This window comes from Elephas maximus, chromosome 26 (assembly GCF_024166365.1).
Source record: "Elephas maximus indicus isolate mEleMax1 chromosome 26, mEleMax1 primary haplotype, whole genome shotgun sequence".
Classification (NCBI taxonomy): Eukaryota; Metazoa; Chordata; class Mammalia; order Proboscidea; family Elephantidae; genus Elephas; species Elephas maximus.
The window spans coordinates 24,349,123-24,374,538 of NC_064844.1; the positions used below are offsets into that span (position 1 = coordinate 24,349,123).

Consider the following 25,416-nt stretch of genomic DNA (forward strand, 5'->3'; position numbering starts at 1 on the left):
ACTTATCTTTGCTTTTGCAACTTTTGGTTCTTCAAGTTATGATTAAAACGGAGTTTATAACCTAAATAATAACTTAATTTGAAAGTTTAAGACAGTCATGTTTGTTAGGTATTAAATGAGGTATTTAATAACAAATATGAGACAAATTATTTTGAAATATAGGACAAAAATGTAAATATGTATTTATTTTATAAAAATAAGGATAAAACTGTTTTCATCTATAGTTTACTGTAGGACTAATCAGATTCTAAAATATATACCTAATAATTTACATATAATAAACTTTTCCTAAGCAGCCTCTAAATGTGAAAAAAGCAGAAAAAATAAGACCTACTCTTTTCAGTTATCTGGCTGGCATAGTAAACTGTTTCTATCAGCAGTTTATGATTTTGTGGCAGTGTTATGTGCCTTGCTCAAAGACATTATATATATCTTCAGTTGAGAAAGATTTAGAACTCATCATTAATAAGCTAGAAAATATTAGAACTAAATATACTTATCTCAGGGAATAGTAACAAATCCTGCTTAAGGAATAAATTTATTACTGATACTGGAATGAATTGCTAAGGTACAGCTTTAGAAATACTCTGTTTGGATGCCTTTTCAAGTATGATGGATTTACCAGTAGGCTTATTGGTTTATTTGATGTCAGTCACCAGTCATCATGGGTGTGACAGGGAGTGAATGAGGAAAATATTACTCTTTAATCCCCCAGTGATGTTCCTTGAATTTTAGGTCCTAGGAATTAGAAATTATAAAATCACTAAGTCTGGCAGGCTAGATTCTCTCAACTGCCTCTTTCTCATCAAAATTACTTGATCCTGAACTTTGTTCTCGTTTGATCCATGTTGGGGTACATGGGAGTCTATTTGGCTATGAAACACACTGACTACATTATGATATTTTAATGTTAGTCCATTAACGTCAAGAAGTTAATTTGGTTTTTTAAAATACCTCAGATTTCTGTGAAATTAATTATTTAATGAAAATAATGATTAAAATTTTCTTTTCATGTTTAATAGTTTCACGTTCAGCTTTGTTTCCTAAATGTTTCTCATTTTCTTAATAGCTGATTTTGGAGTATCCGCACAGATAACAGCTACAATTGCCAAACGGAAGTCTTTCATTGGCACACCATACTGGTAATTGTGTTTTAACTGATGTTTAGTTTTTTGTTGTTATATCATTATTACATATAGCATTTCTAAAAACTAGACTGAATGGTCAAAAGTTTTAGGATTAAAACAGTTGTTAAGAAGAGGGTCATCAGTGAGTTAAGTAATTTAGGCATGTACCTGTGCAGGTGGATTACACAGCCAAAGACTATTCCACCATGTTAGTTTTCATTCTGCAGAAAAGGCTTTAAAGACTGATACGACGGTCACGAATCTTGGCATAGTTCCAACTTCGCTGGACAAACCGGACTTTTACTCCTATACATTAACATGTATTTTCATAGTTTTTTTTTATCTTTCTTTACATCCACTTCCAGTCAATATTCTAATTAATCTTTTTTCAGCATTATATTAATTCACAGTACCTCTGTGCTCAAAACTTTTTGGCCTGTCTTGGTTGCCCACAAGATCAAATACAAGTCTCTCTCACCAGTCTTAACTTCTACTAGCCTTCTCCACAGAGCCTTCATTTTAGCCATATTTGTCTGGTAGATATTCACTGACCATCCGATAAAAACTAATCCTATTAATTTATTCACACAATAAATGTTTTTGATCACTTACTGTGTGGTAGTTATGATGTTAAACCCTATGAACATAAACACTAAACTTTTTAGATGTGTCATCTGCCATCTTTAGAATTATCCGTACAATTCTAGGTTGAAAATTAGTTTCCTTAAAATTTTGAGGTGGGGTTCTGTTGTCGCCTTTTCTCTGATGCTCATGAGAAGCCTGATTCCATTGTGATGCAGAGTCTTTTTAAAGGAGCCCTCCCCACCACAGAAGTATTCCTGGTGTTTTGGTATTTCCTGATGATGTCCCCAGAATATTTTTGATGTTGTTTTTACTTTTTTGTTTCTACTGTCTTTAAGAGTTCCTGACTTTCTTTGTCTTACACCTTAGACTTAGAGACACAAACTAAAACTCATAAAGGATGGAAAAAAATATATCAAGCAAACAATAAGCAAAAACGAAGAGGAGTAGCAATATTAATTTCTGATAAAATAGACTTTAAACTTAAATCCACCACAAAGGATAAAGAAGGACACTACATAATGATAAAAGGGACAATTGATCAGGAAGACATAACCATATTAAATATTTATGCACCCAATGACAGGGCTGCAAGATACATAAATCAAATTTTAACAGAACTGAAAACTGAGATAGACACCTCCACAATTATAGTAGGAGACTTCAACACACCACTTTCGGAGAAGGACAGGACATCCAGTAAGAAGATCAATAGAGACACGGAAGACCTGCTTACAACAATCAACCAACTTGACCTCATTGACTTATACAGAACTCTCCACCCAACTACTGCAAAGTATACTTTTTTTTCTAGCGCACATGGAACATTCTCTAGAATAGACCACATATTAGGTCATAAAACAAACCTTTGCAGAGTCCAAAACATCGAAATATTACAAAGCATCTTCTCAGACCACAAGGCAATAAAAGTAGAAATCAATAACAGAAAAACTAGGGAAAAGAAATCAAATACTTGGAAACTGAACAATACCCTCCTGAAAAAAGACTGGGTTATAGAAGACATCAAGGAGGGAATAAGGAAATTCATAGAAAGCAACGAGAATGAAAATACTTCCTATCAAAACCTCTGGGACACAGCAAAAGCAGTACTCAGAGGCCAATTTATATCGATAAATGCACGCATACAAAAAGAAGAAAGAGCCCAAATCAGAGAACTGTCCCTACAACTTGAACAAATAGAAAGTGAGCAACAAAAGAATCCATCAGGCACCAGAAGAAAACAAATAATAAAAATTAGAGCTGAACTAAATGAATTAGAGAACAGAAACACAATTGAAAGAATTAACAAAGCCAAAAGCTGGTTCTTTGAAAAAATTAACAAAATTGATAAACCATTGGCTAGACTGACTAAAGAAATACAGGAAAGGAAACAAATATCCCGAATAAGAAACGAGAAGGGCCACATCACAACAGGCCCAACTGAAATTAAAAGAATCATATCAGATTATTACGAAAAATTGTACTCTAAAAAATTTGCAAACCTAGAAGAAATGGATGAATTCCTGGAAAAACACTACCTACCTAAACGAACACAATCAGAAGTAGAACAACTAAATAGACCTATAACAAAAAAAGAGATTGAAACGGTAATCAAAAAACTCCCAACAAAAAAAGCCCTGGCCCAGATGGCTGTACTGTAGTGTTCTACCAAACTTTCAGAGAAGAGATTGCACCACTACTACTAAAGGTATTTCAAAGCATAAAAAATGACAGAATACTACCCAACTCATTCTATGAAGCCACCATCTCCCTGATACCAAAACCAGGTAAAGACATCACAAAAAAACAAAATTACAGACCTATATCCCTCATGAACATAGATGCAAAAATCCTCAACAAAATTCTAGCCAATAGAATTCAACAACATATCAAAAAAATAATTCACCATGACCAAGTGGGATTTATACCAGGTATGCAAGGCTGGTTTAATATTAGAAAAACCATTAATGTAATCCACCATATAAATAAAACAAAAGACAAAAACCACATGATCTTATCAATTGATGCAGAAAAGGCATTTGACAAAGTCCAAACCCATTTATGATAAAAACTCTCACCAAAATAGGAATTGAAGGAAAATTCCTCAACATAATAAAGGGCATCTATGCAAAACCAACAGTCAACATCACTCTAAATGGAGAGAGCCTGAAGGCATTTCCCTTGAGAACGGGAACCAGACAAGGATGCCCTTTATCACCGCTCTTATTCAACATTGTGCTAGAAGTCCTAGCCAGAGCAATTAGGCTAGACAAAGAAATAAAGGGCATCTGGATTGGCAAAAAGGAAGTAAAATTATCTCTATTTGCAGATGACATGATCTTATACACAGAAAACCCCAAGGAATCCTCCAGAAAACTACTGAAACTCATAGAAGAGTTTGGCAGAGTCTCAGGTTATAAGATAAACATATAAAAATCACTTGGATTCCTCTACATCAACAAAAAGAACATCGAAGAGGAAATAACCAAATCAATACCATTCACAGTAGCCCCCAAGAAGATAAAATACTTAGGAATAAATCTTACCAAGGATGTAAAAGACCTATACAAAGAAAACTACAAAGCTCTACTACAAGAAATTCAAAAGGACATACTTAAGTGGAAAAACATACCTTGCTCATGGATAGGAAGACTTAACATAGTAAAAATGTCTATTCTACCAAAAGCCATCTATACATACAATGCACTTCCGATCCAAATTCCAATGTCATTTTTTAAGGTGATAGAGAAACAAATCACCAACTTCATATGGAAGGGAAAGAAGCCTCGGATAAGCAAAGCATTACTGAAAAAGAAGAAGAAAGTGGAAGGCCTCACTCTACCTGATTTCAGAACCTATGATACAGCCACAGTAGTCAAAACAGCCTGGTACTGGTACAACAACAGACGCATAGACCAGTGGAACAGAATTGAGAACCCAGATATAAATCCATCCACATATGAGCAGCTGATATTTGACAAAGGCCCAGTGTCAGTTAATTGGGGAAAAAAATAGTCTTTTTAACAAATGGTGCTGGCATAACTGGATATCCATTTGCAAAAAAAATGAAACAGGACCCATACCTCACACCATGCACAAAAACGAACTCCAAATGGATCAAAGACCTAAACATAAAGACTAAAACGATAAAGATCATGGAAGAAAAAATAGGGACAACCTTAGGAGCCCTAATACAAGGCATAAACAGAATACAAAACATTACCAAAAATGACAAAGAGAAACCCGATAACTGGGAGCTCCTAAAAATCAAACACCTATACTCATCTAAAGACTTCACCAAAAGAGTAAAAAGACCACCTACAGACTGGGAAAGAATCTTCAGCTATGACATCTCCGACCAGCGCCTGATCTCTAAAATCTATATGATTCTGTCCAAACTCAACCACAAAAAGACAAACAACCCAATCAAGAAGTGGGCAAAGGATATGAACAGGCACTTCACTAAAGAAGATATTCAGGCAGCTAACAGATACGTGAGAAAATGCTCTCGATCATTAGCCTTAGAGAAATGCAAATTAAAACTATGATGAGATTCCATCTCACTCCAACAAGGCTGGCATTAATCCAAAAAACACGAAATAATAAATGTTGGAGAGGCTGCAGAGAGATTGGAACTCTTATACACTGCTGGTGGGAATGTAAAATGGTACAACCACTTTGGAAATCCATCTGGCGTTATCTTAAACAGTTAGAAATAGAACTACCATACAACCCAGAAATCCCACTCCTCGGAATATACCCTAGAGAAATAAGAGCCTTCGCACAAACAGATATATGCACACCCATGTTTATTGCAGCTCTGTTTACAATAGCAAAAAGCTGGAAGCAAACAAGGTGTCCATCAACAGATGAATGGTTAAATAAATTGTGGTATATTCACACAACGGAATACTATGCATCGATAAAGAACAGTGACGAATCTGTGAAACATTTCATAACATGGAGGAACCTGGAAGGCATTATGCTGAGCAAAATTAGTCAGAGGCAAAAGGACAAATATTGTATAAGACCATTATTATAAGATCTTGAGAAATAGTATAAACTGAGAAGAACACATACTTTTGTGGTTACGAGGGGGGGAGGGAGGGAGGGTGGGAGAGGGTTTTTTACTGATTAATTAGTAGATAAGAACTGCTTTAGGTGAAGGGAAGGACAATACTCAATACATGGAAGGTCAGCTCACCTGGACTGGACCAAAAGCAAAGAAGTTTCTGGGATAAAATGAATGCTTCAAAGGTCAGCGGAGCAAGGGCGGGGGTTTGGGGACCATGGTTTAAGGGGACTTCTAAGTCAATTGGCAAAATAATTCTATTATAAAAACATTCTGCATCCCACTTTGACATGTGGTGTCTGGGGTCTTAAATGCTAACAAGCGGCCAACTAAGATCCATCAGTTGGTCTCAACCCACCTGGATCAAAGGAGAATGAAGAACACCAAGGTCACACGATAACTAAGAGCCCAAGAGACAGAAAGGGCCACATGAACCAGAGACCTACATCATCCTGAGACTAGAAGAACTAGTTGGTGCCCGGCCCCAACCGATGACTGCCCTGACAGGGAGCACAACAGAGAACCCCTGAGGGAGCAGGAGATAGTGGGATGCAGACCCCAAATTCTCATAAAAAGACCACACTTAATGGTCTGACTGAGACTAGAGGAATCCCGGCGGTCATGGTCCCCAAACCTTCTATTGGCCCAGCACAGGAACCATTCCCAAGACAACTCATCAGACATGAAAGGGACTGGACAGTGGGTAGGAGAGAGATGCTGATGAAGAGTGAGCTAATTATATCAGGTGGACACTTGAGACTGTGTTGGCATCTCCTGTCTGGAGGGGGGATGGGAGGATAGAGAGAGTTGGAAGCTGGCAAAATTGTCACGAAAGGGGAGACTGGAAGGGCTGACTCATTAGGGGGAGAGCAAGTGGGAGTACGGAGTAAGGTATATATAAACTTATATGTGACAGTCTGACTTGATTTGTAAACGTTCACTTGAAGCTCAATAAAAGTTAATTAAAAAAAAAAAAGTTCCTGAACTTCTTTGTCTGAAGGCTTTATTTCAGCTATAATATTTTTAATATGAGTTCTTGCTTATTCTCTGAATTTTTCCTTTATAGTATCTTGTTCTGTTTCATGGATACAATATCAGGTTTTGTTCTGTTCTTTCCTTCTGCTCCCTGCATTGCCGAAAAGCCTAGTGTTCCTATTAGTTTATCGTAGACTCACACTTTCATGATGGATGCCTCCCTCACATGTTGATCCTTATCTGCTGGTTTACACTGAAGAGCTAAAGCAAGGTACTGATAGCTGATTCTCCGTGCCTGGGAGTTAGAGTGTAAGCCTGGTTGCTTGTGTTCTAGAACTGAGCAGGTGAAGGAATTTGGGAAACTCATTCTTTTCAAGGACTTTTTCCTTAATCACGTCCTCTTCTCCTCCCTTTTGTTCTCATTATCTCTGAATCTGAAGCCTGTCTCCTTCAGTTTCTCGCGGTCCTCATCTAGTGGGAATTGCTAGGCCTTAGTAGATGAGATAGAAATCTGGGGGGCTAATGGCTCCCCATATAGACTTTACACTTTGAAATTCTCCTGTTTTCAGCCCCAGCCCTAACCTCGCTTTTGTTACTTGTAACCCTAATGCCTCAGCCTTCGTGGGGTTCTTTGCCGGCTAATTGGCTTGCTGGTATTGGTCTTTTCCTCTGCGGGCACTTAGGCATATCTTTCCTCCTTTTTGCTCCATCATTTACTATTCTTCTACCTATTTTTAGTCTTTGTGTGTTATGCTTGTAGGTAAAATGTGTCTCCTGGCTTTTTCAAAGATGATGTGTGTGTTTATATTTTCTTTGTTCTTTCCCTTATTGTTTAAGAGTGACTTCTGAGAGGGGTAAGGACTTGAAGAGCTATCTGTCATTACTTTTAGGTGCTCTGTCTCTTCAGTTTGACTATAAACATCTGGAAGAATGTTCTTATATCTCATTGAATCTCCAGAATCGGGCATGGTTCTCTGTACCTACTTACTAAATGTTTGATGAGAGTGATCTTCAACTTCAGAGATTACAAACTCATGCCATTGCTTTTATAATAATGTGGGAAATAGCTTGAGAACATGTGAAACTGTGAATTAAGTGAAGTTAAATTTTATAACAGTTCCATTCTGCTTTTTTGTTTTTAGTCTTTCCTACCTAAACTCCGGGATAATAGAATGGAATCTCTCTAATTCAGCATGATTAAGATTGGCAGTTACTCAGTTAATCAAAAAAGTTTGTTAAAGTGGCAAATCTCAAATTTAGTACATATGTACCTTAAACATTTTATTTTAATTTGAGACATATAAATGTACATTGCTTACCAATCTTTTGATATAGGACCAAGGTCTTTTCTTTGAGTAGATTACTAATCAGCATTCCATCTTAATAATCTATCAATTACATTTCCCAGTTTACATTTCTCTAAGGTACAGTGAGAACTTAGACACACAAAGTGTGTGATTTTTTGGGGGGGGCGGGGGGAGGAAGTCAGGTTTATTAAGGTATAAATTTACCCTTTAGATGTATAGTTCTGTAATATGTTGAGAAGTTTGTATATTGTGATAGTGAGAAACACCGCCACGGTCACAATAAAAGACTGTTTCTCTTACCCAAAAAAGTTTCCTTCTGTCCCTTTTTTTTATAAATTTCCTCTCCCTGTCTGTAGCCTCTGATCTGATTTCTGTCTCTATAATTTTGTCTTCCAGAATTTCAGACAAAGGGAATCAGTCATATAGTCTGTAACCTTCCCAGTCTTTTACGGCTGTCGTGTCCTTTACTCATCTCTCAGGACCTTTTTATTTTGCTTTGTTTTTAGAAACGAACCTTCAAGAAGTTCTTCTGAAGTAGAAAAAACCAAAACCCAGTAGTCAGCTTAATTTGCATAACAGCTTACTCTGTGTACCTTCACAATAAATTGCTTTTCCTAATATTTAATTAAATTATGTATTTATAATAGCAAATATAACTGGAATAAACAGGTTCAGAGAGAGACTCATTTGATGTGGTGAGCACATGACTTAGCTGGCAGGAGTAGAAGAACATGCACTGGGGGAGCCTACTAGCTGGAATCGTTTCTTTGTAATTTTTATATTTCATTTTTCAGCTCACGTGGCCAGCTAGTTAAAGGGAGGCCAAGGAAGAGCATGTCGCACACCAACAGGGCACTTCCACCAGCTAGGTGGGAACTAGTCATCAGAGTAGTAACTGACATGTTTTAAAATTCACTTTTGATTTGCATATTCATAAAGCTGCCTTAAGATAAAAAGATTTAAGGCCAAACATTTGGAACATTAGTTGGAGGGATTTTTCTTACTTTCTCAATTTACTTGACTTTCCTGAAATCATAGCAGGAAAGTAGATGTATATATGTAAGGCGACCATTTAATCACTCTTTTGAAGAGCTATAGTTGCTATAAAACTACTGTATAGGATTTGAAAATTTTTATCTCTGAAAATGCATATAATCATTTAAGTGACTCAAATACGAATTTATGGAGGTATGCTTAGAATAAGACTATTTGAAAATTTTTATCTCTGAAAATGCATATAATCATTTAAATGACTTCAATACGAATTTATGGAGGTATGCTTAGAATAAGACTATAGCAAAGTTAAAAGAAAAAACAATCTAAGCAAACACATGTTTTTAAAGTAGGCATTCATTTTTATAAATTTTCTTTCATTATATTACACGGGAAAAAATGCCTATTAAGTTTGTAGTAAATGTGAATTCAACACTGAATATGAAGATTGTTGGAGCCCTGATAAATAGTTTTGGTGAAGTGAACAGAGGCCAGATTGCAGTTTATCGATAGGAGGAGGTAGAGCTAGAAGTTATGGACTGTTTCTTGCAAAAAAATGTTATTTTTTTTTAATGGAGTTTTGTGTGTACAGCAGAAGAAAGATTGGAATGTGGGTGACTTTTGGCATGTTGATCTATTATACCTGTAAATTTTTATAACATCTATCATCAGTACTGTAACAAATATAGGAATCACCAGTACAGGATTGGGTCGGAGATGTTTAATGAGAAGATGTCAAGATCTGGAGGCCTGTGGCAAAGTTGGGATTTTTAAGTACTACATACTTATTTTCAAAAATTAAGCCTAAATAGGCCTCAGCGTAGATAGTGATAGTTCCCTGTACATCTGGTGGGAGTATGAAAGAAAATACCATAAACATAAGGTTTTTCTTTTCTGGAATATTTCCTTCAGGATGGCTCCAGAAGTCGCTGCTGTTGAGAGGAAAGGGGGATACAATCAGCTCTGTGATCTCTGGGCAGTGGGAATCACTGCCATAGAACTTGCCGAGCTTCAGCCTCCTATGTTTGACTTGCATCCGATGAGGTCAGTATGTCATAGTTGAAGAACCCTATGCTTAAATTAACCCCTCCCCCCCATGTTATTTATTATGTCATGAAAAAATATTTTATTTGGGAATAATAGTAATCTAATTTATATGATGTATATTAAAATCTGAAATATTAAAACACGGTGTTATTATTGTTTTTTTTTTCAGAGCATTATTTCTAATGACTAAAAGCAATTTTCAGCCTCCTAAACTAAAAGACAAAATGAAGTGGTAAGTATTTTTCTGCTGTTTACTTTCATGGTAAGATGAGCAAAAAAAAGTTGGAAATTTAATTTTAATTTTTTAAATTTTGTAGGTCAAATAGTTTTCATCATTTTGTGAAAATGGCACTTACCAAAAATCCAAAAAAAAGGCCTACAGCTGAAAAATTATTACAGGTATTATTTCCCCCCGAAATACATATTTTTTCGAAAGAGCAAATGTCATTCAGCCAGATTTCTATTAAGTGTTCTGTATTATATTGTTTTCTTCTTTGTAGCACCCTTTTGTCACACAGCCTTTGACACGGTCTTTGGCGATTGAGCTGTTAGATAAAGTGAATAACCCAGATCATTCCACCTACCATTGTTTTGATGACGACGATCCTGAGGTAGGAATGGTTTTTACCAACTACTTTATGGAATGGGTATATGCGTGGACGTATGTATAGACGTATGTATGTGTATCTGTCAAAATAAATTTCCGGAAAGACTAGGTACTGTTTAGATTAGTCTCTCCTAGGAGTCATATGCTGGATTTTTCTCATTGGCTTCTTATAGGTGACTGTTGTCTGAAAATGACCAAGGCAGAATCACCTAATCCACTTTTTGAAATTGTTGTAATTATTTCAAAGTAATCATTTTAGGTGAAGTTGACAAATAAATCCATTGTAAAAGGGAAGGCAAATCAGAAGTACTTAAAGAGAATATTAGACTCAAATTTTCTAGTTTTCTTCTCAAAAAGAATCTTCTGTTGCAAACAGTATATCTCAAAACAGTATGTGTGTAAGTTTCTGATTGAGAAATTAACTTGAGCTGTAAACTTTTCGATAAAATTAATGTAAATAAACAGAGTCTTCATGCATTATTACAGGTTAGTAGAAAGCATAGGATTGACTTTGTTGTTGATTGAAACCCTGCTTAGCTGTTATGGAAATGTTAAAAAATGAGCCAATAGTTGATAGAGAATAAAATAACCCTAATATGACGCACACATTGATAATAATGGATGCTTCACTTTTGTTAGCATATTTAACATTCCTAGCACAGCTAATAGTTGTGGCAGCTAAGATAAACTCTGTATATGTGACACAGCACAGTTCTGTTACTGGATCTATGACAGAGGTGAATGGCGTTGGACTCTACTGGCTTCATGCAAGGTTCTAAAAATGGTTTACATTTCCTTGATGATACTGAAGGAATAGCTTTCAGTAGTCTGAAATATAGTCACAGCTTACCTTATGTCAGAGAGAACCTTTCTGTCTACCATTTTTCCATCTTGCCATCTTTACGCACCATGATAAATGGGCTATCTGTACTTTTATTAAAGGCCTGGAAAGGAATTTGGAAACGAAGAACTTACGACTTGTAAAATATTATCGACCTTACAATTATACTAGGGAGAAAATTGTTTTTTGTTTTTAAGAACTTAAGTTTTTATGAACTCTTCTAGTGTAATTCAGAGTACAGGTAGTCCTCAATGTAGACAGCAGTATGGAGCCATAAAAATGACTGTGCAAGCTGAAACCTTGCGAAGTAATCTTAATAATCAACGAGAAAAATTACGATTGTTCTGTGATCATTAAAGATTTTTGTCAAAACATTTAGAAACTCTTACTGCTGGCTATAAATGTGTAGGGATGTGGAAAAAATTGTAAAACTAATATTTAGTACAGTTTTACTCGTTTAAATATTAGAAATGTTAAGAATTGGAGTGTTTCATTTCTTTGTTAAAAAACACTCATCAAGAGTTCATTGCATAGCACTTGCCGTCTTCTCATAACTTCATGACACAGAGCAAGTATCTTTTCTGTGCATTGGCAGTGTCAGATAGGAGGATAGCCAGTTTAGGCTAGCCCAGATGCTTCCACCTGTAATCCTTAGTTAGCATGAAAAGGACCCACCTTTGCTTAAATGACAACTTTCCAGAACCTATTCCTTTTTCCCAGCTAACTTCCTCAGTGCTTCTTATAAAAGGAGACTATCTTTTTCAAATTAAAGTCATTGATGTCTTCTCTTGAGTGCCAGGCTTCCAAGTTTGAATCCGCTTCCAACACTTTATTCCTTGCACTTTCAATGTCAAGAAATATCTCATTGTTCCCATGATGGGAAGCTTTGTGTTGACACTACTCCTGGGACATCTTCATCCTTTCGTCACAACCACTTTTCTTGTTTATATCACTAAGTTCCCCTGGCTGTATATTTATAGTCTCTCAAACGATGGCATTGTCAATATTCTCACAGGCAGCTATTTCTTTTATAACTCTATTTTTAATGTTTGATTCAAATTTCAGTTCCAGGAATATCCAGCATTATTACTTTTTATTTTTTTGTGGCACTTTTATCTTTGTTGGGTAATTAATTCCCTCTTTCAGTTACCCATTTTTGTAAAATGTGTGGGTTCATTATCACTGGGAGACAGGAGGCCACACAACTATGCATTTTGCTTTCTGTGCCTGAACTGAATAACAGATATGCGGTGACCAATTGCTCCCAAACTTTGAAGTAAATGATGCGATTGGTCACTGACCATGAAGTGCATCTGTTATTTACGTAGTGATTTGTGGACTGAAGAGCTAGCAGTGAAGTTTATACTTTACATAATTACAGTTAATGTACTGTGGTGACTGAAATTTGAACTACATTGTTAGGGACCAGTGTTATTGAAACTGTGGTAAGTGAAATTTATGCGTATCAAAACTGTGTAAAGCGAGGACTACCTGTACTCTGCACATGCTGAATACTGCATTGTTGCTTCTTACCTCCTGCTTTGTTTACTTGGCATACTGAATTATAAAGTCCTTTCTCAAATGTGTTCAAAGAGGAAAAGTGATAGGCCAACTTCAAAAACAGTCTGAAAAATGAAGATTCTTTTGAAGCTTTCACATGTAGCAGGGAAAGAAATTGGCCTTTCTTATCAAGAATATGTTTGGTGGTATTATAATTGTAAATTGTTTTAAACCTCCATGGTAAATAAGTACAGACAAACAAAGGAATCTCATTATTAGGGAGTAGGATAGGGAGGACTTTTCTTCACACCGTAAAGAAGAAAATCATCATCTTTTTATTTGCAAATGATTTGTAATTATAATTTTTAAGTACAGTGTTGTCACTCAAAATATGATTGTATCTAACTGGCATTTCATTTCAGCACTTGGCTGTGATACTATGCCTGTTATGTGGAAATTGAATAGCCTTGAAAATATTCAGTTTTCAAGATTTATTATAATTATACACTATGGAAGGAAGAGGTTCAACTTTTTTATGTTGCATCTGCATGTAGTTTTTATTTTATAAGTACTATACACTGGTGGCACAGTGGTTGAGTGCTACAGCTGCGAACCAAAAGATCGGCAGTTTAAATCCACCAGCTGCTCCTTGGAAACTGCACGGGGCAGTTCCAGTCTGTCCTATAGGGTCGCCATGAGTTGGAATCGACTCGAGGGCAGTGGGTTTTTTGGGTTTTACTATACACCAGAGTCGTTGAATTCTGGTTTTTACTTAATATAATTTTCTTCTAGATGTTAAGCCATTTACTATGTACAGCATTATAAGGCTTAATAATTTTATAGTTATCTGGGAAAGTAAAATTGTTCGCGTAGAGAATCATGGGTTTCATCCATGTTCACTGTTAACAACAACTTGTCTAACTGACCTGATGTGCTAGCTGTTTTTTGCTTGTTGTTGCTACCGTATGTTATAAGATTCAGGATCTGTCTCAGCACTGCAGCTTACTAGCTGAGTGCCCTGTCACTTAATTTTGAGTTTCAGTGTCCTTATCTGTAAAATGAAGAATACTTATCGAAGAAGCTCATTTTGAGGATAAATGGGCTAATGTATGTGAAAGCACCTTGTAAACCACAGAGCACTGTGCAGTGTAAAGTTTAAATACCCGATTTTTGAAGTTACTTTTACTGCTGTTTCACTATCATCAGTATTTTAATTTTTGGATCTTGTACATTATTTTACCTTTATTTCCTGGCATGTGCCTACACTGGGAATAATTAACTCAGGTCCTGTTCTTGACCTGCCTCATTGACTCTAAGAATTTGAGCTGAACCATTTATGAATAACATTTGCCACAAGATATTTCTAAGAGTATATCTACTTCAAAGGTAGCATTTTCTCTCTCTCTCTCATAGGCGCGCGCGCGCACACACACACACGCAGTTTGGTATTGCAATAAAAGAAAAAAACCGGAAATTAATGCCGGTATCACCTCTTAAGGTGAGACCTCAAGGTATCTAGCATCGAGCTGCTGAAGTTTTTCAAATAGGACCTTTTAGTCCTAAGGCTGGAGGAATGTCAGTGAATTAGCAGTAAACGGAAGGCCTCATCCTCATTCCACCCACCTCACAGTATTTCTCTCTCAAAGTGGAAGTATCCTTAGAATGGTTTTCATAAAGTAAAAGAAAAGATAATAGAGGGCTATTCCACCCAAAAACATAAAGAGGAAAAATTTGTATTTACCAAGAAAAAGGACACTAACTCATTAATGCCTTTTAGCACTATTTCATTTCATTTATTGTGCATCCTTTCTAAGTCGAAGCATATTTTTTTTAATTGCTGATTTTTCCTCCACAATAGGTAATGCTAGCTGCAGCTTCTGAACAGCTATTGAATTATTAAAACGTTCAGTTTTTAGTATTTATTTATATTCCCCTCAGTCAGCATTTATTGGGGACCTGCTATGGATAAAATATATTCCCCAATCTTGGGAAGTTCTCAGTTTGTCTGCGAAAAGTCACAGACCATATAACAAAGGAATTGACATCATTGGAAAGGAGCTAGCCAATGGGAAGCTGCAGAAAAGGACCAAAGTTTAAAAATAATAAAGCACTTAGGGCTTTTTAAAACTCATTTAGACATATTAAAAATGATAAACAGCCTCCATATCTTGATGTTTAAATGTACCACCTTCCATAAATTCTGTTGTTAGCTGCCATCGCGCCTCTGACTCATGGCAGCGCCATGCGCGACGGAAAGAAACACTGCCCAGTCCTGCACCATCCCCATGATAGGTTGTAGAGGGGACCGTTGTGACCCACGGGGTTTTCATTGGCTGATTTTTGGAAATAGGTCACCAAGCCTCTCTTCCTAGTCTGTCTTAGCCTGGAAGCTCTTCTGAAATCTGCCATTCAGCATCATAGCAATATGCAGGGCACCACTGACAACAGATGGTGTCTGCACATGGAGTACATTGGCTGAGAGTTGAACCAGGGTCTCCTGCATGGGAGGCAAGAATTCTACCACTAAACCACCAATGCCCACTCATAAATTTTAGAAGTGTTTAAATGTAGTCTTAATCTTTTTAAGTAAATTAGATTCATGTAAAAATGAGTGCAGTCAGAACCTGCTTACATATGATTAAGAGTACATCAAATCTGTGAATGTTTACTTTTTCTATCATTTCATTTGGTTAGATATTTACCTGTTAAGTAATGGATTACCTTGCATTAAGTAATAGCTCACAATAGGTGATATTTATGCTCTAAAAATACTTAGAATGTTGCTTAGTATTTTTTAGAGTCAGCTTGACCCAGAAAGTATGGCCACCAGACACCCTTTTAGCTCAGTAATGAAGTCACTCCTGATGGTTCACCCTTGAGTCAAAGATTAGACAGGCCCATAAAACAAAATGAGACTAAAGGAGCACACCAGCCCAGGGGCAAGGACTAGAAGGCAGGAGGGGACAGGAAAGCCGGTAATAGGGAACCCAGGGTCGAGAAGGGAAGAGGGTTGACATGTTGTGGGGTCGGTAACCAATGTCACAAAACAATGTATGTACTAATTGTTTAATCAGAAGCCAGTTTGTTCTGTAAACCTTCATCTAAAGTCAGTTTGATAAGGTGGATATATCTTACTTGGATTTCTACTATCATAAGCTAGTTACCTTTCTTTAAAAAATTTGAAATATGTGGAATGAGGGAAAAAATTACTAAGATTTTACTTTCCAAAGTTCCTAGCAAGTCTGAGGAAGAAAATTATAGGGCAGGGGGTTCCTTTGTGATCGTGGTAAAAAAATTATTACTTTTAGTCTGATTCTATGTGCTTGAAAAAGCTGAGGGCCTGAAAATAAGTTTGATGAAGTTAAACGGGTATTGTTATTGTTTGTTGCTGTATAGTTGATTCGGACTCATGGCGACCCCATGTGTGGAGTAGAACCGCCCTGGGGGGTTTCAAGGCTGTGACCTTTCAGAAGCAGATCGTGAGGCCTGTCTTCTGAGGCACAACCTTCAGCTAGTAGTTGAACGCTTAATGGTTCAAGCGAGCCAGGGTCTCCGAGCAAGTGTTAGGACACACTTAATTTTGATAGCTGAACTGGAAGAGAGGTTGGCAAACTTCTTCTGTAACAAGCCAGCCAATAAATAATTTTGGCTTGTGACCCATATTGTCTCTGTCACAATTACAGACTCTGCCGTTGTAGAGTAAAAGCAGCCATAGATAACACATGAATCAACGGACATAGCTGTGTTGCAGTAAAATCATTTGCACCGGTGAGCTACAATGGAAATTGGTTCATGGGCCATAGTTTGCTGATCTCTGACCTAGAAGAAGAAGTTGAGAACTTTTGGCGGGGGGGGGGGGGGGTCAAATCAGGGTTCTCAACCTTAACATATTAGGTCAGACAGTTCTTTGTTGTAGGGGGCTTCTCTGTGTATTGTAGGATGTTTAGTAGTGTTTCTGGCTTCTACTCACTAATTGCCAATGATGGTTGTGACAACCAAAAATGTCCCAGATGTTGCCACATGTCCCCTCAGGGGCAAAAGTGCCCCTACTTGAGAACCACTAGCTTATAATTAGCTAATGTTATCATATTGTCTATTTCTTTCCTTCATTCCTTACAAATTTTGCAACATCACTTAGCTTTCATTGTGAAGGGCCTATTAAAGTGTTTTTATTTGAAAAAGACCAGACTTACTGGCCTGACAGAAACTGGAGAAACCCCAAGAATATGGCCCTTGGGCACCCTTATAGATCAATAATGAAGTCACTCCTGAGGTTCACCCTTCAGCCAAAGACTAGATAGGCCCATAAAATAAAACAGGACTAAATGGGCATACCAGTCGAGGGGCAAGGACAAGAAGGCAGGAGGGGACAGGAAAGCTAATGAGGAACCCAAGGTCAAGAAGGGGAGAGTGTAGACATGTCGTGGGGTTGGCAACCAGTGTCACAAAACTGTGTGTATTAATTGTTTAATGAGAAACTAGTTCCATAAACCTTCGTCTAAAGTACAGTAAAAATCTTTTTTAAATAAAACAAAAATTTTTTATTTGATAATATGTTTGTCATAAAACTCATTGCCGCCAAGTCAATTCCTTCTCACAGTCACCCTATAGGACAGAGTAGAACTGCCCCATAGGGTTTTCAAGGAGCAGCTGGTGGATTCAAACTGCCAACCTTTTGGTTAGCAGCCAAGCTCTTAACCACTGCTCCACCAGGGCTCCAAGGCTTGTAAAGGAATGTTAAATAAAAACAAAAAAACTAGAAACCATGCTTCATTGTGAGTGGTTTTTTCTTTAAATACCATTTATTAGAATGATTATTAATGCATCAACACTTCTCTGAATATCATTTATTGTAGTAATTATAAACTCATTGTAACAGGTCTCCATGGCTGGTATGCATTACATTTGTAGGAAAAAAAAAAGTATTCATGTTTAGAAATTTAAACTATTTTTGAGAATATATTTACATGTCAAATGATACTAAAGAATATCCTTCTAGAGGTCCAAATTTTGAGGTTCAGATAAGCAACTTGGGAAATCTACTCTCCTTACTTGAAATTCTAATAAATGTAATACCCCTTTAGAGGAGTGGAGTGAAATCTATTATTAGAAAAATAGCTCTTTGGGATCATAGTAGCTCGTGCCTAACATGCAGTCTCCTAGTAAGTTCCAGGGTGGGCTTGTTTCGTTTAATGAAATCATGAGGCATTCATTTTTCTCAAATGGAAAATAGTATCATTTTCAACATGTTTTTTGAGAAAGTATCCATTTCTTGTGTAACAGCCTGAATTGGTACAAGTCAAAAGGAAAATTCAGTCAAATCTTTAGTTCACCTCTGTCCTAAACGATGAAATATGGCCCCTGGCTGGTCTGTCTTTTAATAATCACTTAACTTCTTGAATGAGGTGTCAGTTTTGTTCCTGGCATGCTGTGGGCTTAATTTTCAAAAGGTTTCTTTAAATCATATTTCCAGTTCATTTTTACCCCTGATATTGGAATTCTTAACAAATCTCCTATGAAGGACTTCTGGAATGTTTAAGTTTTCTAGTACTTAATTTTTGGTCACTTTTAAAAGTTAAGTTTTATAAATAAGCCTGAGGTGTGAATCTTCTTTACAAATTAGGGAAAAAGAATTGAATACTCATGTTTTCTTCTGATGGAAATGTATACTTAATATAGAGAGAAATTGAGATGGAATGAAGAACTTTTTTGTGTGTGATGAAAAAGCTGAAAAACATAAAATGTGTGTTTGAATGAACATAATTGTAAGTTGTACAGTTTTTGACAATCTAACTTAAAATCAGTTTAGTTCAAATCATGGCAAAAAATTGACACACCAGGGTCCCTTATTGAATTGTCTATAAGAACATATATATATGGTATTTGTTACTGTTGAGTCAGCTCCCACTCACGGGGACCTGATAGATAGCAGAAGGAAAGATTGCCTGGTCTTGTGCCATCTTTATGATTGTTGGTATTTAAGTTTATTGTTGTGGCTGTTGTGTCAATCCATGTCATTGAGGGTTTCCCTCATTTTCACAGACCCTCTACTTTACCAAACATATGTATATATGTATTGAGTATTATTTTAAAAACTGTATGTAAGTTGAAGAATAAACCTTAAAAGAAAAGGCATCATTAGATAATAGATGCAAATATAATTTTGCATTGCTGTCTTTTCTTTCCTTTCATACTTCATCCGGTCAGAGTAGATCCATATTTAGCATACTTGATTCTTCCTTGTAAAGTGGGTTTAGATAAGTCCAATGTTGCACTTATAAATAAGCAAAATGCATTATTTCTTGTGTTTAATTTCACATGTATTTAATCTAATGTTAAGTGCTCTCTCTAGTACAAGTAATGATTTGTGTTAATTAGGTAATAAAGATACTTATATTTTTACTTTCATAGTTTGAGCTACTACTAAGGTTGTCTTTATTTTTTAATACTTGCAAAGCTGTTATATTTTCCTATTTTCACTTTAAAATGAAATACGTCTTTCATATTTGGCTAGTTTTATAGACTGAACTGTGACTTGATTATCAAACACACATTGTTGATTTTGTTTTTTCTTAGCCTCTTGTTGCCGTACCACATAGAATTCACTCAACAAGTAGAAATGTGAGAGAAGAAAAAACACGCTCAGAGATAAACTGTAAGTATATACAGCAAAAGAGTTTGGAATTTAACAACAGGAATAAGATTTCAAGTTGCGATTTAGTTATGATTACTTTTGTTTCATTTTCTTCCAAAGACTTTCTTACTAAACACTTTTAAGGTTAAGTTTAATTAAAGCAGTAAGCATTTTATTTTCCTTACTCCTGGGAATTTTTTGGTTGGTGAAGGTTATTTATGTTGTTAATGTTTGGGAGGTGGAATAAAATTCCTGGAGCGGGCAGGATACAAGTAATACGAAGCAGTGTTTCTTAAACTTAGTGTGCATATAACTCACCTGGAGTCCTGATGGCACAGTGGTTGAGAGCTCAGCTGCTAACCAGAAGGTCGGCAGTTCAAGTCCACCAGCTGCTCCTTGGAAACCCTTTGGGACAGTTCTACTCAGTCCTAAAAGAATCGACTTGACAGCAGTGGGTCTTATAACTCCCATAGAGAGCTTGTTAAAATGCAGTTTGTGGTTCAGTAGATCTGAGGTGGGACCTCAGGTTCTTTATTTCTAACAAGCTCCCAGGTTTTGTGGATGCTGGTGGTCCGAGGACCACATTTTGAGTAGCAAGGAGAGGTAAAGGTCTGCAAATTGGCTTAACTTTGAGTAACCTAGGAGCTTTTTAAAATGGAATTCTCGGGCCCGAATTCTCCACAGATCCTGATTCAGTAGGTCTTGAGTTGACCCAGGAAGTTATTTTTAAATAACTCTCCAGGTAGTTCTTCTGGATGGCCAGGTTATGAGCCCACTGGTACAGACCATTCATTTACATGGGACCTAGTACTGTCAGCTCACCGGTGATACCCTTGGCCATCAAGAATCTCAGGACTAATAGTGCAAAATGGTTTATGCTCTGTGGCTTAGAATGTGAATTTAATGCAGTCAGGCTTAAGTTTCCAGTGAGGTAAGTATTGATCCCAAGAGAACTGAAATGCAGAATGACCTTACTGAAATCCGGTGATGTGGTAACTTGAAGTGACTACTGTTACGATAGTTTGGTCAGTTTTGGGCTAGATCAGCAATGATAACAATAAATACATTTCATACTTTAATATGAACCTATTTCATCATGTCAAAAACTGGGTAAGGTAATTAGGGGCAAACACTATTACCATTTGATAGAAAATAAAAATGAAACAAGAGATTTGCCTGTAGGCTAGAGTCACACACCGAGTTAACGGCAAGCCCCCCATCTCCTGACTTCCAGCCGATGACTTTTCACAAACACCACTGCATTTCAGTAGCCACCCCATCACATTTTGTGGCCTCTAGACTAGAAGGCCTTTGTGAACCTTCCCTTGGGATCTTGGCTGGGTCATATGCTCTGTATTAAGTTCTTAGACAAAGTTTTGTGCTGGTAGTGTTAGCGTACCATACTGCAAACAGTCTAAACCAGCAATTCTCAAAGTGTGGTTTAGGAGCTCTGGGAGTCCTCAAGATCCTTCCAAGGGATCCACAAGAGTAAAACTGTTTTCATAATAATCCTAAAACATTATTTACCCTTTCTTTTAAACTTTTATTCTCTGAACGTTCAGTGGAGTTAAAAGAAGCTACGTGACGTGTGGTGTGGTAGCCGACTGGATGCAAAAGCATATATGAGAATCCAGCTGTTTTGTATTGAGCTAGACACTAACGAGATTTACAGAAATATAGATCAATGTCACTCTTCTCACTAAAATTTTTGTTTTGTCAAAATAATAAAATTTTTATATGAACATGTTTAAAGAATTAATAAATATAATTTTTCTTAGTTTTAATATCTAATATGGTAAATATCAGTAGGTTTAACTCACATGAAAATTCTTTGAAATCCTCAGTTTTTAAGAGTGTTTTAGGGGTCTTAGATCAAAAAGTTTGAGAACCACTTATCTAAGCCATTTGTATTCTGTACTATTTTAAGTTGAGCGTGTTTTGCAGATTGTATTGTTTATTCTGCTGTGGCTTCTGTCCTCTACCGTTTATTTTTTGTGTTCTGGGGAATGCTTCTGACCCATAAAAGCTGTCAAAAGTGATGTTGGCAATAGTAGTGGACTTGCTGCAAAGAAATGAGGAGGCCTTGTAGCATGTTAAAATGTGAATTTCAGGTGGGAAGTTCAAACCAGATTTTAGGGCATATCAATACACCTTTAAAGAAATGGTTGAGGAAACATACTGCAGAAGCTCTCAGTCAACGAGTGTTTTGTACCTTTCTGTCTTGAGATGGAATCCCTGAATGTGCTCGGCTGCTGCCAGAAAGGTTGGTGACTTGTGGGGGAAGAAAGGCTGGCCTGACGATCAGCTTCCCAGAAACAGCCCTTGATACCTCTGTGGAGCATAGTTCTACTCTGACACACATGGAGTCGCCATGAGTCAGAATCGACTGGAGAGCACTTGGTTTGGTTTTTGGTTTTATCCTGAGTTGAGTGTATTCTGTTGAGTGTGTGTTTACTTCACTGTGGCTCCACTTGTCTGCCACAGTAGGATCAGTTGTGACCACGATGGCTAAAGAAAGGTCAGGAAGTGACAATGCTGGAGCTGTCTCATAGAATATAAGGAGTTTTCCTCCAGAGAGTAAAATATAAATAAGGACCACTTGACAAATACAGTTATGTAGGAGTTTTTTGACATAATTAAGGGTGTCATAAGCAGCCCTGCAGCCTGGAATGATTGACTGACATTGTGTAAATAGTAGCTGATTCTGTGGCAGAAGCTCTTCGTAACTTTAGGGAATTTGAAGAGAACTGAAGAGTGATACCAGTGTAAACTGTAGAGAGTCAATCTCCACAGGGACTTTGCTCTAGGGTTCCCTTTTCTGGGAATGCATTTTCTGTCCACAGAATTATAGGGGTATTGAATATCTGTCCTTGTTATTGAAGTTAGTGAGACAGTACCCCTGTACCCCTACAGTCAGTGGTTACACAGTCTAGAGGGAGAGGCACCCGCATGTAACTTTATTGCAGATTTCACTTTGCCATCTGGTGACAAGTGTTGGTGAGAGCTGTTCTGTAGGCCTCTATCAAGGTGGTGTATGTGTTAGTTTGAATACTAAAGGCTATTTTGTAACCTTTGATAATCATATGTGAACAGGTGTGAGGAACTCATTCTTAATAAGAGCCTATTTATCTCAAGGGCCAAAATTTGGTATCTGGGTCATAATAGCTGTTCACACTCATATACAACTGGAGATCTTACAGGGTTCTGTTTCTCAACCTTCTTTATTTGTGCATTCTACTGCTAAATATTCAAATTCCATGGTCTCCTTTAACTGGTACTAACATTTCAAAATAAATTATACATACTAAGTTAAAATCAAAACAATTATGAAAGTGGTTATGCTTCAAAACCCCACTCTTTTCCCCACCTTGGGTGAGAATTGCTATTTTGGCTGAAGGTCTTACTAGGTGAACTTTGATATGTTTGCTGCTTTTATCTCAGTGCTTTTGAGTTCTTTGCCGCAGTTGTAACAACGGATGATAATAATGAGATATTACAGGTAAATTGAAGGTAAAGACAGTGAAACATTCACTACAGTCGACTAGCAAAGGGAGAGGTGACTGCAGTACAGTTAACTTACGTCTCGGGTTTTAACGGGTTCTTCTGGCTGTAGTAGCGTATTGCCAATTATTGGCCGTGTAACACATTACCCTAAAATGTAGCAGCTTGAAACAATACCATTTATTATCTCACACAGATCCAGAGGGTCAGCAACGCAGGACGGCTTAGTTGGATGGTTCTGGCTCAGGGTTTCTTGTGAGGTTGCAGGCAAGATGTCAGCTGGGGCCGCAATCACCTGAAGGCTTGACTAGGCGGGAGGATTTGCTTCTAAGCTCATGTACATGTTGTTGCTGGAGGCTTTAATTCCTTGATACGGGGTTGCTCAAACATAGCTTCCTCCGGAGCAACTGGTCTGAGGGAGTCCACGGCAAAAGCAGCATCATGGAAGCGATATGCCATCACTTCTGTGGTATTCTTCTGGTCACACAGACCAACCCTGGCATGACGTGGGAGGGACCTTCACAGGGTTGTGAATCCCAGGAAGCAGGAATTACTGGGGGCCATCTTGCAGTCTGCCTTCCACAAGTCCTCCCCATCAACTGCTGTCTGTCCACCTACACCCCAAGCCAAATTGTCCCTATCTTATGCTAGATTACACTGAGGTGGCAAGTCGAGCTTGATGGTAACATACACATAATTTTGATGATCATGTACTTTTTTTTACCATGAAAAAAGCCTAGGCTTAACCGATTGTTTAACAAACTTTAAACTTTCTTGGGCTTTTTCCAGCTAACAAATTGTTTTATTAAATCTTTGGGTTGTGCTCAGGTGTATGATCGATGATAAAGTTAAATATTTTGCCATGGAGTGACTTTTTAAATTATTATATCATTAAGAATGTAGAAACAGATCCTGACTTTTCTTTTTTAGTTGGTCAAGTACAATTTGACGCACCCTTAAGGAAAGAGACAGAACCACATCATGAACTTGTAAGTAGTATAGTCTTGGAGTGTTGACACTGAAAACGAATGTTTTAACTTGTCTTTGTGACTATATTGGTACTCGCTAAAAATTCTAGTTATTAATATTTTCAAAAGTATATGGGGGAAGCAAAAAGGTAAGTAATTCTAAAATTGAGAATAAATAAATCTGTGTTGCTGAAATATAATATTTTCAAAATTATTTTCAGTGAAACTTGATAGGTTTGCCATTCTTTGATTAGATGTTTTTAATGCTGACCTTTTAATTTTTTTTTTCCAGTTTTCTGGGGCTTTTTGTGTCTCTATTTATTAGGATAAATGCCAAGGTTTTAAACTAGAATAATGTACTCATAAAAGTACATCTTGTCAGTCCATTTATGGGCAATGTTTTAAGAATGTAAACCAGTTTTCTAAACATCAAGGCAGAATAAAATCTGCGTAGAGTGTTAAAATTCAAGAGAGACTAAGCATGCATAGTAGATAAATTTGTCATTCATTTCAGACTTGCTAACCATGAACATTGTTTTCATGGTTCTTTTGTTACTGTTTCATATAGTCTTCTGCAGATATATGATAATATGTTAGATGTAGTCTTAAAAGCAAAATACTTCCCAAATATTTGAGATTTTAATATTCTATGGAAGAATTAAAAAATGAGACTGTAAAAAAACAGACAGAAATTAAGCCTCATGAAATTACATTGCCAGAGCTCAGATAATGTTTCATTTTCCTCCTTTTGTATTTAATAATTAGAAAATGACTTAATAAACTCTAAGGATATAAGTAGGAACTTTTCCATTAAATTTAATGTTTATTTTAACCCATTTGACTAGTTTAAAGTACGAGTATAAAAAGGGAATCTTTAGCTTTTATTTTATAGAGTTATTCTAATGCAGTATACCAGCCTGGAGGAAGGGAAGGTGAAAGGAAGATTCTTAAAATGATCATATTAGAATACTTAAACTTGATATTTATGTAGAGAAATAAAGTCAAGAAAAGGTAGGCATGAGGTTTATAAATTTTTTTTTAAGGCAGTCTGAGTTTATTTTCTGTTTGTCTTTTTGAGTTGGCATTGCATGTATTTAAATTGTGTACTAATTTAGTAACCCCCTTACAGAGCAACAGTGTTGCAATGCTGCTTTGTTAGAAACTGCTTAATATGGTTGGACTTTGTATTTGCCTTAATAAAATGATGTTACCAGGGCTTACTTGTGAAAGTTTCCCTTTGTGAATGTGTGGCTTTTAGTCTG

At 36.8% G+C, this 25,416-nt stretch overlaps 1 protein-coding gene across 6 annotated transcripts in view; it reads left to right on the plus strand.

Annotated features, from left to right (window-relative positions):
* Positions 1 to 25,416, plus strand: part of MAP4K3 (mitogen-activated protein kinase kinase kinase kinase 3) — a 237,823-nt gene that overhangs the window by 147,493 nt on the left and 64,914 nt on the right. For all 6 annotated transcript variants that reach the window (XR_007515515.1, XM_049870292.1, XM_049870295.1 and 3 more), the window contains 7 exons: positions 1,070 to 1,142; positions 9,969 to 10,100; positions 10,273 to 10,335; positions 10,421 to 10,502; positions 10,604 to 10,714; positions 19,628 to 19,706; positions 24,117 to 24,175. Coding sequence is in view for 5 of the 6 variants with exons in the window: in XM_049870292.1 (XP_049726249.1) it covers positions 1,070 to 1,142; positions 9,969 to 10,100; positions 10,273 to 10,335; positions 10,421 to 10,502; positions 10,604 to 10,714; positions 19,628 to 19,706; positions 24,117 to 24,175 (599 nt within the window). In the remaining variant the exon portion in view is untranslated. The remainder of the gene's footprint in view (positions 1 to 1,069; positions 1,143 to 9,968; positions 10,101 to 10,272; positions 10,336 to 10,420; positions 10,503 to 10,603; positions 10,715 to 19,627; positions 19,707 to 24,116; positions 24,176 to 25,416) is intronic.